General features: G+C 42.6%; 1 protein-coding gene and 1 long non-coding RNA gene across 2 annotated transcripts in view; one reads left to right on the forward strand and one right to left on the reverse strand.

The window, feature by feature from the left end:
- LOC311579826 overlaps positions 1-15156 on the reverse strand; it is a 45621-nt gene that overhangs the window by 26448 nt on the left and 4017 nt on the right. The window lies entirely within an intron of this gene.
- On the forward strand, positions 1608-3201 carry TRMT12 (tRNA methyltransferase 12 homolog). The gene has a single exon (XM_084750689.1). The coding sequence runs from the start codon at positions 1726-1728 to the stop codon at positions 3031-3033; it is 1308 nt and encodes a 435-aa protein (XP_084606815.1). The 5' UTR covers positions 1608-1725; the 3' UTR covers positions 3034-3201.

The raw sequence follows: 15156 nt of genomic DNA on the forward strand, positions 1-15156 counted from the left end.
TTTAAAACCCCAAGTATACGGAAATTAAGCCATGCAGTCTTAAGTAACCAGTGAGCCACAGAAGAGAAAGACACAGATCACCTGAGTTCTGGGCCATGAGCAGGGAAGCACTGCTCTCAAAGAGAGAGTTAGAAACAAGTTCCAGGTTGGAAAGAAAGAAACCAGTATTCAAACTAAAGTGTCAGGACAAGGCAAACTCTACCTCTTGATCAAGAGGGCGTGCTTAGAAGAGTGAACACATGAAGACAGGAGGTACATTTGGTTTTTATTCTAACTCAGGTGGTATCTGTGTCTGATCTCCAGTCTAGAGTCCAACCTCATAGTCTTAAGAGAACTAGCACATAGGAAGTAAAGAAAGCCAAAAGGAGTCAGTATTCCAAGAAGGAGTCACTGCTCCAGGATCTCACGTTCCTGGAACACAGTTGTGGACCTCTGTGTAAACAACAGTTTTACTGGGTGGGTGGAGAATTAAAAACATTTGCATAAAAGTCTAATAATTGAGGGAATAAAAAAGTTTGAATTTCTTGTCCTAAACACTTTTTCTAGTATTTGATAGAAAAGTCTCATATTCGATACTTCTTACTGAAGGAGCCAAATAAATGTGCTATGGTTATAGCCTTTGTGTATTAATTTTACTGTTACATTTACAGCATTGTAAATTGAGATGTCAGAAGGCAATCATGGCCTGGAAAGATGGTGCCATAGATAGAGGAGCTTGCAACCAAGTCTGACCACCTGGGTTTCTTCCTAAGCACACACACGGAAAGACACATACGGGGGGGGGGGGGGGAGAGAGGGAAGGAGGGGGAGGAGGAGGAAGAGGAGGAGGAGGAAGAGGAGGAGGAGGAAGAGGAGGAGGAGGAGGAGGAGGAGGAGGAGGAGGAGGAGGAGGAGGAGGAGGAGAGGGACTCGACAGTTCAGATAAGAGTGTATGGTGTTTTTGCAAAAGACCAGGATTTGCTTCTCTTCTTCTACCATGTAGGTCTGGGAATCCTGGGTCGTCCAGCTTGGTGGCAAACGCTCCCCTACCCTCTGAGCCATCTGCGATTAGACTTGCAATTCTCTCAAGGTGACTCAGGTAATCAATTTTTTTTTAGACAGAGATTGTCATTTTTGAGAGTTGGCAGGATTTACTCTACTTACATCCTTTATTTTCGAACATCTCCCCTTCCTTGAGTAACGAGGCAGCAGTGATGAAAATCTTTACAAGAAAGGGAATGAGGAAGCCATGTCAACAAAAAGGGTGGCTGTTGGTGTTAATTTATGAGAAGCACAAGATTATTGGCAGCCTTTCTGTAAATTGTCTTCCATTTCAAATTCACTTTTTAAAAAAATTTATGAGCAGCACTAAAGATAGTGTAGGGTATCTATTGTATTGTCTTGTATCATGGAGTATCGTATTGTATTGTGTATGTATTGTAGTGTAGTCTGGAGAGTATATCGACTCATTTCACGACTTCTGGTCATAGATATACTAATTCTCCTAAGTGGAAGCAAGTATTGGCCGACCATAACCACAACAAACATGGCGGCCGCGGCTTCACACAGAGATTCCGTTCGCTGAATGCAGCAACACATCTAGGCCCGCCTGTTTTGCGTCACTTCCGGCGCGCCACACCAATGTGTACATAGCTTTTCCGGTTGTAGCGGCGGACTTGGAAAGAGATACTAGGTTCAGAGCAGATTCTCGCCAACGGACACCGAAGCGATGCAGACGCTCGCAACATGGATAGAGAACGTGACAAGTCTGTCGTTGTCGCTGTTGTGACTGAGCTTCGGTTTACCCAAAGATACAGAGACTATCTCGAGAAGCAGAAACTCCTGGATAAACTGCACCGTGTGGAAAAGCTGCGGGAAGGCACGGTGGCGCTCCCGGTGCTGGCGGAATCCCTTTCTGAACAGCATCTGCAGGAGCTGAGGAATCGCGTGGCCCCAGGCAGCACCTGTGTGCTGACGCAGCTCCTGGATCCTCTTCCTTCCAAAAAGGCCCGGGTCTGTTCACCTGCTCAAAGACTGTGTCGTGAGGTGAGGCATTGGGTGGAGGACCGCGGAGTGACGTGGTCTGCTGAATTGGAGGCAGATTTGCCCCGATCTTGGCAACGGCATGGCGACCTAATGCTGCTTGGTGAGGACTGTTTCCAAGCCACGCAGTGGAAAAGTTTGCAACCAGGACTCTGGGAGACTGTTGCCTCCGCCTTTGGAGTTCAACGTTTGGCAAAACGAGGGCGGGTGTTACCCGATGGCATTCGAACTCCGTCAGTGACTCTGCTGCTGGGTGACCATGGCTGGGTAGAGCATGTGGATAATGGCATCCGGTATAAGTTTGATGTGACACAGTGTATGTTCTCCTTTGGAAACATCACTGAGAAACTTCGAGTGGCATCTCTATCCTGTGCTGGCGAAGTGCTGGTGGATCTCTATGCAGGGATTGGTTATTTTACGTTGCCCTTCCTAGTTCATGCTGGTGCTGCCTTCGTCCATGCCTGTGAATGGAATCCTCATGCTGTAGTTGCTCTGAGAAACAATTTGGAGATCAATGGAGTGGCAGACCGGTGCCAAATACACTTTGGAGACAACAGGAAACTGACGCTCTCAAACACTGCAGATAGGGTGAACCTGGGGCTGATTCCCAGCTCTGAAGAAGGCTGGCCCATTGCCTGTCAAGTGCTGCGCTGGGATGTCGGGGGTATTCTACATATCCACCAAAATGTGGAATCTCTCTCAGGGAAGAATCCCCAGCCACCTGGAAGTAGTAACATGGAAAAAGAGCACCTGCCTCATCCCCAGAGAAGTATCACTGATGCACAAGGAAGAGCAACTACTGGGGATTTCAGGGGGGAAATGCTGTCATCGGCCAGCAAACCGGAGTGGAAGAGATGGGCAGAATCTGCAGAAACTCGGATCGCCTCTCTTCTTCATCAAGTGCATGGGACACCGTGGAGGACACGAATCCTTCATATCCACGCAGTGAAATCTTATGCCCCCCACGTGGACCACATAGTCCTAGATCTGGAATGCCGCCCTGTTCTCTAGTTGCCCAGAAGGGGTTGAGTCAGTGACACAGTAGAGCCAACTGGCCTGTAGTGCTTCATCTGGGGCTGAGTTCTCACCCTTCTGTTTTCTGGAGATCTTTTTAACTGATTTGCGGTCTGAAAATGAACTCTAGACCAGTCCAAATAAAATTATCTTCTGTTGATCACATTGAGAATCTATTAATGTATCAGAAGAAAGTATCATGGCTCATTGAAATAGAAGCCAATTTGTGCAGTCGAATTCTGTATTTTTACCTTAGTTTTTGGTGGATTTATGGTTTTAATAGTCATTTTATCTTAGGTTTATTTTCACATAGATTTTCCCTTTAATTGCATCATGTGGCTTTTTCTAGTAAGTCATACACTGATTATTAGAGTGAAATACAGTACTGTTCCCCAGATCACTAGCTACATTGTGAGAAAGCCAAGATCAAACCAGGGAGACCAGTAAGGAAATTACCCATTTCTACAGAAGTTCTGTAGTTGTCCAGGCACAAAGTGGTGTGGTTTGCACCAACATATCAGCCATGGGGATTTGAAACAAAATAAGTTTGAAAAATAAATCAGAGCCAGGCATGGTGGCATATGCCTTTAATCCCAGCACTCAGGGATGCAGAGGCAGGCAGATCTTTGTGAGTTTGAGGCCAGCCTGGTCTACAAGAAAGGCAAAACACTGGTTTCCCCCAACATGTGGAGTCCAGCACAGCCAAGGCTACACAGAGAAACCCTGTCTCAAAAAAAAAAAAAAAATCAACAAAATCGGTGGGACCAAATAATGAACTCCAAATTGAAGCATTAATATAATGGTGCTTTGTTATAGAGATTAAATAACAGGAAGGGGCAATTAATGGCGCTACCTACAATCCTCTAGCATTCCTCAGTGAATGTCTGTGGGTGTGGCAGGGACTTACATAAGGTCTTTTTATTTTATGTTAAGGATGGTTAAGAAATACTTATCTGTCCCAGTGCCCGTAACCTCAGCACTTGGAAGGCGGAGGCAGGGTAATTGCTGTAAGTTCATGGTACAGAGTGAGACCTGTCTTAAAACCAAGGGTCACGTCTCTGAACTGTGGGGAATCTAAAGTTCTAGTCTTGGGCTTGTACAATAGCTGCCAGTTGATTAAAACTCTTACAATTTTTATAGACCCTAAACTTTATAGAGTTTGTCTTTTTTCCCTGGTCAAGAAGCTATAGGAAGAGCTGGAATGTAGTTCAGTGTAGACTACTTACTCATTCAATCCCCAGTGCCCTTCTCACACACACACAGATACACACATGCACATGCAAGCACACAGCATGAGAAGGTCTATAATCTATAGGTAGGAAACAGCCTGCAGTTTTCAAACCATCTGCTTATAAAATCAGAAGGCTTTCTGCTGTTCACTGCCATTTGCCACCGGGCTGCCTAAAAGTTGAGGATCACATAGAGAGCTCTGCTCTGGTGCACTTTGAAGCCCTGTGAGCTGGTCTGCTGGATGTAGGAGACAGACAAGTGTGTCTTTACTTCCTTACTTGTCTCGTTACATAACCCAGGCTTGCATGTGTTATATATGGCTGCTACTGTTTTCCCCCCTAGTAGCAATAAGGACTAGGTTGGTACCTTTTCCATTAAACACAAATATTAAGTATCTTCTATATGTAGGAGCCTCAGAAATATAAAGATCCATTAGGTTACCAAAAGGAAAAGAAAGAAAAACTCCTCTCACCAAGCTCACAACTTCCCAAGTCCTCAGTGGTGAAGTGCAGTAAATGCCACATGGAGTTCGCCACAGAGGCACAAAAGGGGGGGAAAAGTTCTACATAGAAGTAGTATTTGAATTGGCTCTTGAAAGGTGGGTCAAACTTTGGTGGGTGGGAGGAGGCAGAACTACGCCCAGAGTTTCAGTGCTCCAGAAGTAAGCCATTGCCATTAGCTTGTAGCAGGATATAGCGATGTGAATGTTGGAGACAGGCCTGTTGTGAGCAGTGTCTTGTACACAGTAAGCTCCTACAAAAGTGTTAACTATCCTGTGACCCCACTGCAGAAGCCTGCTTGTAACATGCTTTTCTTAGAGTGGCCTTCCTGTGTTTACTGAATTACTATAATTCCCCTTCTTTTGCTGGGCTCCTTTACACTCATGCACCAACAGCTTGTTGTGTTGGAACTAAAATGCCAAGGATGCCAACCTGAGGCTTGAGCGAGTACAAGGAAGATGAATCAAAGCAGCATTTGGGGACTGAGGAACTGCCTGTTGCTATATGCTGTGAACAGGCTGCTGGTGTCAGGTGTAGCTGGTGGAATTCAGTTCCCTGAGAGTTGTTCAATCCCTGAGTGTCATGCAGCCTGGGTTATATAACAAGATGGGGAAAGAAAGAAAGGCCTCTGGGAAGGCAAAGCACTGGCTTCCCACAGCATTCCTTACACCTGTAGTGGCCACGTCAAGCAGTGTTGGCACAGAGATGTAGCAGGCGTTCCAAAGAGGCTGGTGAGTTTCTACCCTGGAGATGTAGCGATGTAGCATCCAAGTATGGGATCACAGGGCTTTCCCAGCCCTGAAAAGTCCTTCTAATCTTTAATTTTGTCATTTATTAAGAAACAAAACAAAAACCCTGCAATCACCAACCCATTCTGTTTACTGTACAGTTGAGATTTGTTTTTCTTACAGGCAAGAAATGTTTCTTGTATTCTCGTGGGCTAAATATCAGTATGACATTTGACAGATAATAAATCAATAAGTAACAGCAGCATGCCAATACTCACACCTGAAATTGAGATCTCTGAAATCAAGCCTTTTGATTTGCTGTTAATGCTGCCACCTAATGGAGAAGTTATGGGAGTAAAAAAAAAAAAAAAATCCATCTTAAACTGTGTGCCTGGAAGACCTCTCACAAATCACTAAGAACCAGCAATGTACTGAACACTGGAACAAAGCAGAACCAACCCAGACTCCATGGCCTTATACACTAGTATAACGGTGATCAAATAATCACACAACACCCACATATAGCCTTTCATGTAATTCACATTCTAGCAAATCCTGGGAAGAAATGTTCTTGGGCAGCAGGAGCATATGATTAAAAGCACACACCTTTAATTCCAGCACTTGGGCAGTAGAGGCAGGTGGATCTCTGTGTGTTTGAGGCCAACCAAGATTATGTAGAAAGACCTTGATTTAAAAAACTATGTGATGATGGAGTTATAAGGAGTATAACTACAATTGAGAATAATGTACACAAGTGCACTGTGGAGGATTCTGAGGGTCTAAAACAAAGTCTGAGTGTATGGAGGGTGAAGAGTAAGGGGTGAAAGCTAGGTGATAATGTGGCAGAATGTGGCACGAGCCTACAATCTCAGTGCTTGGAAAGTGGAGGCAGGATGAGCAGGTGAAGGCAAGCCTTGATTACATGCACAGTGCTAAATAATTCCCTGTCTCCAGAACATCTAAATGGCAATGGGACGTTGTTGGTGAATCTTAAGGTGAAAATGTAACACACTTAATGTTCATTTTATAAATTCATTAAAACCTTAGTTTTCCTTTCCTTTTCTTTTTTCTTTTGTAGAATCTTTGTAATCTAGAGTGGTCTCAAATTTGTGATCCTCTAGCCTTCTGAGTTCTGGAATTATAAGTATGCACCACCTGGCTCCCTAGTGGTTTTAAATGTGCACACATCTGTAAACCCAGTGCTCCTGTGATGGATTGGGAGGTGAAAACAGAGGAATCCCAGGAAGATCAGCAACCAGCTACCCTGGCCTAGTAGGGACATTGAAAACCTGTCTCAAACAAGGTGGGAATCAAGGGTGACATCCTAACTTGTCCTCTGACCTTCACATAAGCTCTGTGGCACATGTGTGCCTTCACACACACACACACACACACACACACACACACACACACACACACACACACACACACACACACAGGACACACACCAGTACACTCACCCCCATGATTATGGTCCTTTCTCCATCTGGCCACATCTACCACAGTTGTCAGAAGGTGCTATACTATTAAAGTAGCCTTCACTAGCATATGATGGATTTTGTGCTAATTTATGCAAGTATGGATGATGAGGCCAACATTTGGGATGTATTTCTTCTTCCATTTTCTGGAAAAAGTTGAGTAAAATTGTTATTCTCCACACTGTAATGTTCTACCCTGTAAACTATAGTTGCTTTGGGATCCCAGCTGGTCAACCTGGATTCTCTAACTCCAGGCCACAGCTGGACATTTTCTCCAGGCAGTAGTAAACTGGAGTAGTTTTGACCTACCTGAATTGCTATCCATGTCTCACGGATTACTATTCTTCACGGTCTAGTACCAACATGTTAACGATTTGTGTCTGGTTTTTAAAACACTATTTAGATTATAGAAACTGTTTTGTAAATAAAAATTCCTAAGCTGGGTGTAGTGGTGCATGTCTGTAAACCCAGCACTCGGGAGGCAGAGGCAGGTGGATCTCTGTGAGTTCGAGGCCAGCCTGGTCTACAAAGTGAGTCCAGGACAGCCAAGGCTACACAGAGAAACTATGTCTCAGAAAACAAAACAATACCTTAATAATTAGTATTTAGGAAATTCACTCTAATAACACATACATATACTTTTGTTAAAACAAAAATCTGAACATAGAGCATGTAAGAATTTCGTACTTGACTCATTGAGTATGCTTATAAACGGAGCGGTATTTACAATGCATGGCATTTTTTCTGGTTAGATATAACCTGCAAGCTTACTTGATCATTGTTTACACACACTTTCAGTGACAAAACAGATGTCTCTGGGGTTTTTGCTGTTGTTCATTTTACACCCTGATTGTAGGCCCCTCCCTCGTCACCTCCCAGTCCCAGCCTCCCTCCCTCAATGTCCCTCCACCCTCCCCTAGTCCTCAGAAAGGGGGAGTCCTCCTCCCCTAACATCCGACCTCAGCCTATCATGTCTTATCTGGACTGTCTATGTCATCACCCACCTCTTACAGCCAGGGTGAAGTGATCAACGTGCGGGGACCAGAGTATGTGAGAAGTAGTCCCTACTCCCCATGTTACAGGACCTACAAGGAGACCGTGCTGCCTATCTACTACATCTGAGCAGAGAGAGGGTCTAGGTCCTCACCATGCATGGTCCTTGGTTGGTGCATCAGTCTCTGCAGCAATCCCTTTCTCCACCCGCATTTGTTGGCTCCATTGGTCTCCCTGTGGATCTCCTGTTCCCTCCAGGTCCCACTATTCCTCATCTCTTCCATAAGACTCCCTGTGCTCCACCCCAAGTTTGCCTGAGTCTTGGCATGTGCATCAATCCCTTGCTGGGTCTTTCAAAGGACCTCTACAGTAGCTCCCATCCTGTTCCTTCTCTTCAGCTGCTTCCAATGTCCATTCTACTTGCTCTTCTGAATGAGAATTAAGCATCCTCCCTAGTGTCATCCTTGTTATTTAGCTTCTTAGGTCTGTGTATTGTAGTGTGGTGACCCTGTATTATGTGGCTAGTATCCGCTTATGAGTGAGTACATACCATGCATGTCTTTCTGGGTCTGGGTTACCTCACTCAGGATGATCTCTTCTAGTTCCATCCACTTACCTGCAAATTTCAAGATTTCCTTGTTTTTAATAGCTGAATATTATTCCAATGTGTAAACGTACCACAGTTTCTTTATCCATTCTTCAGTTGAGAGACATCTAGGTTGTTTTCAGATTCTGGCTATTACGAATAAAGCTGCTATGAACATAGTTGAGCAAATATATGGTGGAGCAACTTTTGGGTATATGCCCAGGAGTGGTGTAGCTGGGTCTTCAGGTAGAACTATTCACAATTTTCTGAGAAAGTGCCACATTGATTTCCAAAGTGGTTACGCAAGTTTGCGCTACCACCAGCTCTCCACATCCTCTCCAGCATGTGCTGTCACTTGAGTTTTTTATCTTATCCATTCTGGTAGGTGCAAGATGGAATCTCAGAATTGTTTTGATTTGCATTTCCCTGATGACTAGGAATGTTAGGCATTTAAGTGTTTCTCAGCCATTCGATATTCCTTTGTTAGAATTCTGTACCCCATTTTTAATTGGATTATTTGCCTTGTTGGTACTTAATTTCTTGAGTTCTTTATATATTTTGGATATTAGCTTTCTGTTGGATATAGGATTGGTGAAGATCTTTCCCCAATCTGTAGCTGTTGTTTGTTCTGTTGACAGTGTCCTTTGCCTGAAAGAAGCTTTTCAGTTTCATGGGGTCTCATTTATTAATTGTTGATATTAGAGCCTGGGCTGTTGCTGTTCGTTCAGGAAGTTGTCTCCTGTGCCAATGAGCTCAAGGCTCTTCCCCTCTTTTTCTTCTAACAGATTTAGTGTGTCTGGTTTTATGTTGAGGTCTTTAATCCACATGGACTTTAGTTTTGTGGAGGGTGATAAATAAGGCTCTATTTTCATTTTTCTACATATAGACATCCAGTTAGACCAGCACCATTTGTTAAAGATGCTCTCTCTCTTTTCCATTGTATGGTTTTGGCTTCTTTGCCAAAAATCAAGTATCCATGAGTGTGTGGGTTTATTTCTGGGTCTTCAATTCCATTGATCCACCTGTCTGTTTCTATGCCAGTACCATACAGTTTTTATTACTGTTGCTCTACAGTACAGCTTGAGATCAGGGATGGAGATACTTCCAAAAGATCATTTATTGTATAGGATTGTCTTAGCTATTCGGGGGTTTTTAGTTTTTCCATATGAAGTTGAGAACTGTTCTTTCAAGGTCTGTAAAGAATTGTGTTAGCATTTTTATGGGAATTGCACTGAATCTGTAGATTGCTTTTGGTAAGATGGCCACTTTTACTGTTAATCCTACTAATCCATGACCATGGGAGATCTTTCCATTATCTTCTTTAAGTCTTTCACTTACTTGTTTAGAGTCACATCAAGATACTTTTATGGGTTTTGTGTGTGTGTGTGTGTGTGTGTGTGTGTGTGTGTGTGTGTGTGTGTGTGTCTATTATGAAGGATGTTGTTTCCCTAATTTCTTTCTCTGACGATCTGACTTTTGTATAAAGGACGTCGACTAATTTTTTTTAGTTGATTTTGTATTCAGCCACTTTGCTGAAAGTGTTTATCAGCTGTAGGAGTTCCTTGTAGAATTTTTGGTTTTCAGAGGTCAAAGCTTCCTTCGAGTCACAGGCAAACAGATAATAGTGAATGAACATGAGGCCAACAGTGAATTTCGCATGCCCACACATACCCTAGCATTAAGTAACCAAATAGAAACAGATTGGTAGAAGGCTGCCCTAATTTCTCTTTTATTAAAAGATCGAGGCTCACATAATTTAAAAACTAAAGTAGAGGTAACCAAGCCAATTATGAAAAGGAAAGATCGCAGCAGCCACACACTATGATGAAGTAGCCTCACAACTGCTTCTCAACAATTTCAAACGAGCCTGTAAGCCAAAGGAGACTAGAATGCCTAGCCTATATACACCAGCAGAAGCCACGAGGGCATGTGTGCAGCTAAGTCTTGAAGCTGCTGGACCAACGTTTGATTTTGTGCTGGAGACATCAGTGCACATGGCTAGTCTTGCCATAAAGTTATCTTAACTTCCCCACCCTCTAACCAATAAAGTCTGAAGATCTAGAGTGTGCCACAGATGGTATTGTGTTTACTGGGTCAGATAAATGAGAAACAGCAAATTTGTGTGTCAGAGAAAGGAGCTAATCCCAATAAGACCAGCAGTCTGCTGCATCAGTGAAAGATTTTTGGCCCCAGAAATTTGACTGATACTGTATCTTCTTCAGAATAAAAACCAACTGTTATATATTATCCACTCATTTCACCCCAAATTATTCTACCACCAAAGAGTATACTGAGCTCTGTATGTCTCTGTGGCAAGTGGAAACGTGGAAATCTTGGTTCTAATTCACAATGTGGATGACAAGGAGACTGACAGTTCTCAGTGGATTCCAGGGAACGTGAGGGTCTCTGGCATGTCCGATGCTGCAGTGTGGTTTAGCCCTGTTGTCTGGGGCATTGAATCCAGAAGACTCTGTGGCAAACACTATTTGTGATAAGGGTTCATGGAAGTTCATGGCAAACTCTAAAGGGAGAATCATAAGCGAATCACTATTGTTCCCACAGCAAGGTCAGACCATCTCTACAAGAGACAGACACACAGGCAAGAAAGCCAAGTTCTATGCATGGCAGTTGGGTGCATTTTGTGGACTTTCAGGACTATACAGGCAGCTTCCCATAATGAGCTGGGTTTTGTCAAACCTAAGTCAACTTGTCTCATCTGGAACTGATGACAGTGATCATCCAGGGTAGTTTCCATGGCTTCAAGAAACAAGAGGCATAGGAAGATGTTCAAACTCCAGTGTCCTATCTGTAAATCTTCCCAGTGTCCTTCCCTCAGTTCACAGTTACAGCCATTTGGGAGGGGCTGTATCCACTCCAAACACCATTATGTGGTACTGCGTTTCATGTAAATAGACTACTGTACTTTTAGGGATGGCAAGTAGATACAGAATTCCCACAATGATAGATGGAATAATAGCTTGGAGTAAGTTCATATCCTAATATCTGGAACCTATAATGTTATGATAAAGCAATGGTGTCAATATAGGGTAATTATCCTTGACGATCACTATACTTATTAAGAAAAGCAATGTGGTAGTGTGAGTGAGAGTGGCCTCCATTGGCTCATGTTTGGCTGAACTATTAGGAATTGTGGCCTTGTTTAAGGAGGCATATACGGAAATTTCAAAAGACCATGTCATTTCCAGTTAGCTCTCTCTCTGCCTCATGCTTGTAGCTAGATGTAAGCTCTCAGCTGCTGCTCCATCACCATGCCTGCCATGATGGTCATTATCTGGAAATGTGAGTCTAATAAACGTTTTCTTTTATAAGATGCCTTGGTCATGTTGTCTCTTTACAGCAATAAAACGTGATTAAGACACCCAGCCTTCGGGGTATGAAACAGCAGCAATGGGAAGCTAGCACATCCATCCCATCTCTCCTAGTAAGTCATGAGGAGAGCTGGCAATTCTCCTTCTAACCTTGTGGATCTAGAGGTCTTGATTCCTAACATAGAAACTAGTTCATCAAAATACGTAAAACAACAACAACAACAACAACAACAACAACAACAACAACAACAACAACCCTGTAAAGCTGCTGGGTTTCTTGGAGGCACTTCAGGTCTCTTGTGCCAAAAGACCCACAGGCAAAGAGAAGTCACATTCTAGTTGTGGTAACTACTTTAATTAGGAGGAAGCAGGGCTACTTCCATGCTGCAAGGGTATGCTGTATACCTACCACGTGCGTTAGCAGTCTCATGAGCCTTCCCTACCCAATGCCAGGAGTAAAACAGGCAGCTTCCAGAATGGCAGAAATATCTTCTCCATAAAAACTCATGAAAATGCTGTCCAAGACTGTCAAGGTGAGATTTTTATGAACTCTGGAGGTTACTGAAGACTTGCAGTAATCTGATGAAGCATTTATTCAAGAAATCAGTTCCATTATACTCCCTTGACCTCTAACACACTGTTAAAAAGTAGTGGGCAGCCTCAGCATATCCCTAAGAAGTTGCCCGTAGAGCTAATATTAATATATATATATATATGTTCTCTGTGTAGCCTTGGCTATCCTGGACTCACTTTGTAGACCAGGCTGGCCTCGAACTCACAGAGATCCACCTGCCTCTGCCTCCCTGAGTGCTAGATGAGCAAAGCTTCTAAAACTTTCCTTTGTCATCCCCATTCTGCTCAGGACAATTTATGCAAAGTCAGTTATATAGCAATGCAGTAGAGATATAGAAGTCAGACTTTAACAAATCATGGATTTCATTTCTTTAAGTTTCATATTAATTTATCCTATTTTCTTTATAACTTTAAGCACCTAAAGATTTATTATCATAGGCCTCAAGAAATGGGTGGAAGTTACAGAAGTTCTATACCCCCCACACACAACTAAAAAGTTGCATATTTTGGTGTTCCTAGAACTTAAAAAAAATTCTTAAGTAACATAAGTTTACCATTTATTAAAGAGATAATCAAGTTTTGTATACTAGTGAGATGTGTTTATTTTTACACAAAGAATTAAATTTTGATGGGCCAGTGAGATGTCTCAGTGGGCAAAGGCACTTGCCATCATGCCTGAGGGTACTGCAGGTCAAAACCTATCTTCAATATTTTTCTTAGACTGACACTCTGATTTTATAATTGTTAATACTGAGAATTCAGCTTTACACAAATACAGCATAAAACAGCAGAAGTGTGTCTAGAAGCATTTGAGAAATTGTTGAAATTCTGTCCTAATATTAAACCAAAATTTAGTGACTTTTTATGAGATACAAGTTAGCAACTCAAATTTTAAAACCAATCACTCCAACACAATCTAATCCAAAGACAAGTTCCAATTTGATGATACATGCTGAGGAATGACAGTAGGAAAAATGCTACTTGGGTTTTTTTTAAAATCTATTGTATTTAAGATAAAAGCTTTGCATGTCCAATAAAAAAGTAACATTCATATTCTCAAATCAGTCTCAGATATGAGTCCAGGTGTTTCAGGCAGTGTTTGAGGGTGCTGCACGGCATGTGCCACACAAAATGCACAGGTGTGTGCAGAACCAAGGTTGCAGTTAAGTCAGGTGACACACAAATGAGCCCTTCCAGAAACACCTGGGTTATACATTTGACTTTGAATTAATTTTTAGCCATTCCATGTCCAGAAATCTCTGACTGTTGCCAAAAAATTTCACAATCCCCTACCCTAGTTATGTAATTCCATGTGGGGTGGTGACCTACAGTTCAACAAGATTAACTCTAGAGTGTTTCACCATTAAATGGCACACTGTACTTCATTAGGCAAGATCCACTGTCCTATTATTAAATGACACACTGGACTTCATTAGGCGAGATCCACTGTCCTATTATTAAATGGCACACTGGACTTCATTAGGCGAGATCCACTGTCCTATTATTAAATGACACACTGGACTTCATTAGGCGAGATCCACTGTCCTATTATTCACTTGAGGTTAAAAAAAAATCCTTCCCTCATGAGTTGGATAACTGTATGTGGGGCTTTCCCTATATTTTTTGTTTGTAGTTTTTATGAGAAAGAGTTTCTCTGTGTAGCCATGGCTGTCCTGGAACTCACTCTGTAGACCAGGCTGGCTTCAAACTCAAGAGATCCACCTGCCTCTGCCTCCCAAGTGCTGGGATTAAAAGTGTGTACCACCACTGCCCGGCTTCCCTACATTTTTATTCTGTTCCATGGGTTAGTTTCCCTAGCCACACACCATACCATGTGTCTCCATTATTATAGCTTTACACTATGCCTTGACAACTTATGATAAAAAAAAAAAGTGCTTTCAACTTTATTCTTTAAAGTCTTAGCTATTGTTGACACTTTCCATTTTCTTATGAATTTTAAAGTTAGGTTGCCCACTTAAAAATAAATGAACTTACTCAGATTTATTTTTCTAAATTGAGAGTATTTTGAATCTAAAAGTTTGAAGTCTTTACAACATTGAAGTGTCTACTTCAAAATTTTTAGTCTACTTTGGGCAGCTGTGAAATGAGAAGTTGTAGTGGATCTAAACATGTTTTTCTTTTGATCCCAAGTGTGGGATAAGGAATAGACTTGTGAGAGATCAGGGGATATTTATCCACTAGAAGGCAACCACCTCATACAGGGGCTTGGTTTTTGCCAGTTGAAACACATCTTGGTACAAACTCTGAGAGGAGATATATATGTACATGTGTATATATGTATATACATACGTGTGTGTGTGTATACATATACATGCTCAGAACAGGAGGGGAGGCTTTTTGGGTCTTGGTGTTGTTTGGTTGTTCATTGCTCCACTTTGAGACATTCCTTGAGACACGCTCCAGAGAACATTTCAGGGTTCAGGGTTCCGGGTTCCAGGTTCTGGCTGCTGTTCCAGGTTCCAGAAGCAACTGCGGCTGAATTGCTGGTCTGCTGAAATCCTGCTGACTATGCCAGGGAATCGCTCCCAGGAACTGAGTCCAAAAAGGTCTACTTCTCCTGTTCCCATTAGCCTCTTTTCTCTCCTATCTCAAAGTAGGTTTGGAAAAGGTCAAAGCCTACAAGAGGTGATTATCAGAAGCTTGCCCTCTGTGATCCTGTTTATGGTGAAGGGTCCTATACGT

Source organism: Acomys minous (genome assembly GCF_964271855.1).
Source record: "Acomys minous genome assembly, chromosome: 12".
Taxonomy (NCBI): Eukaryota; Metazoa; Chordata; class Mammalia; order Rodentia; family Muridae; genus Acomys; species Acomys minous.

What these genes read in the sequence shown, in the direction of transcription:
- TRMT12 (XM_084750689.1), top strand. Translation starts at nt 1,726, where the DNA reads ATGGATAGAGAACGTGACAAGTCTGTCGTTGTCGCTGTTGTGACTGAG.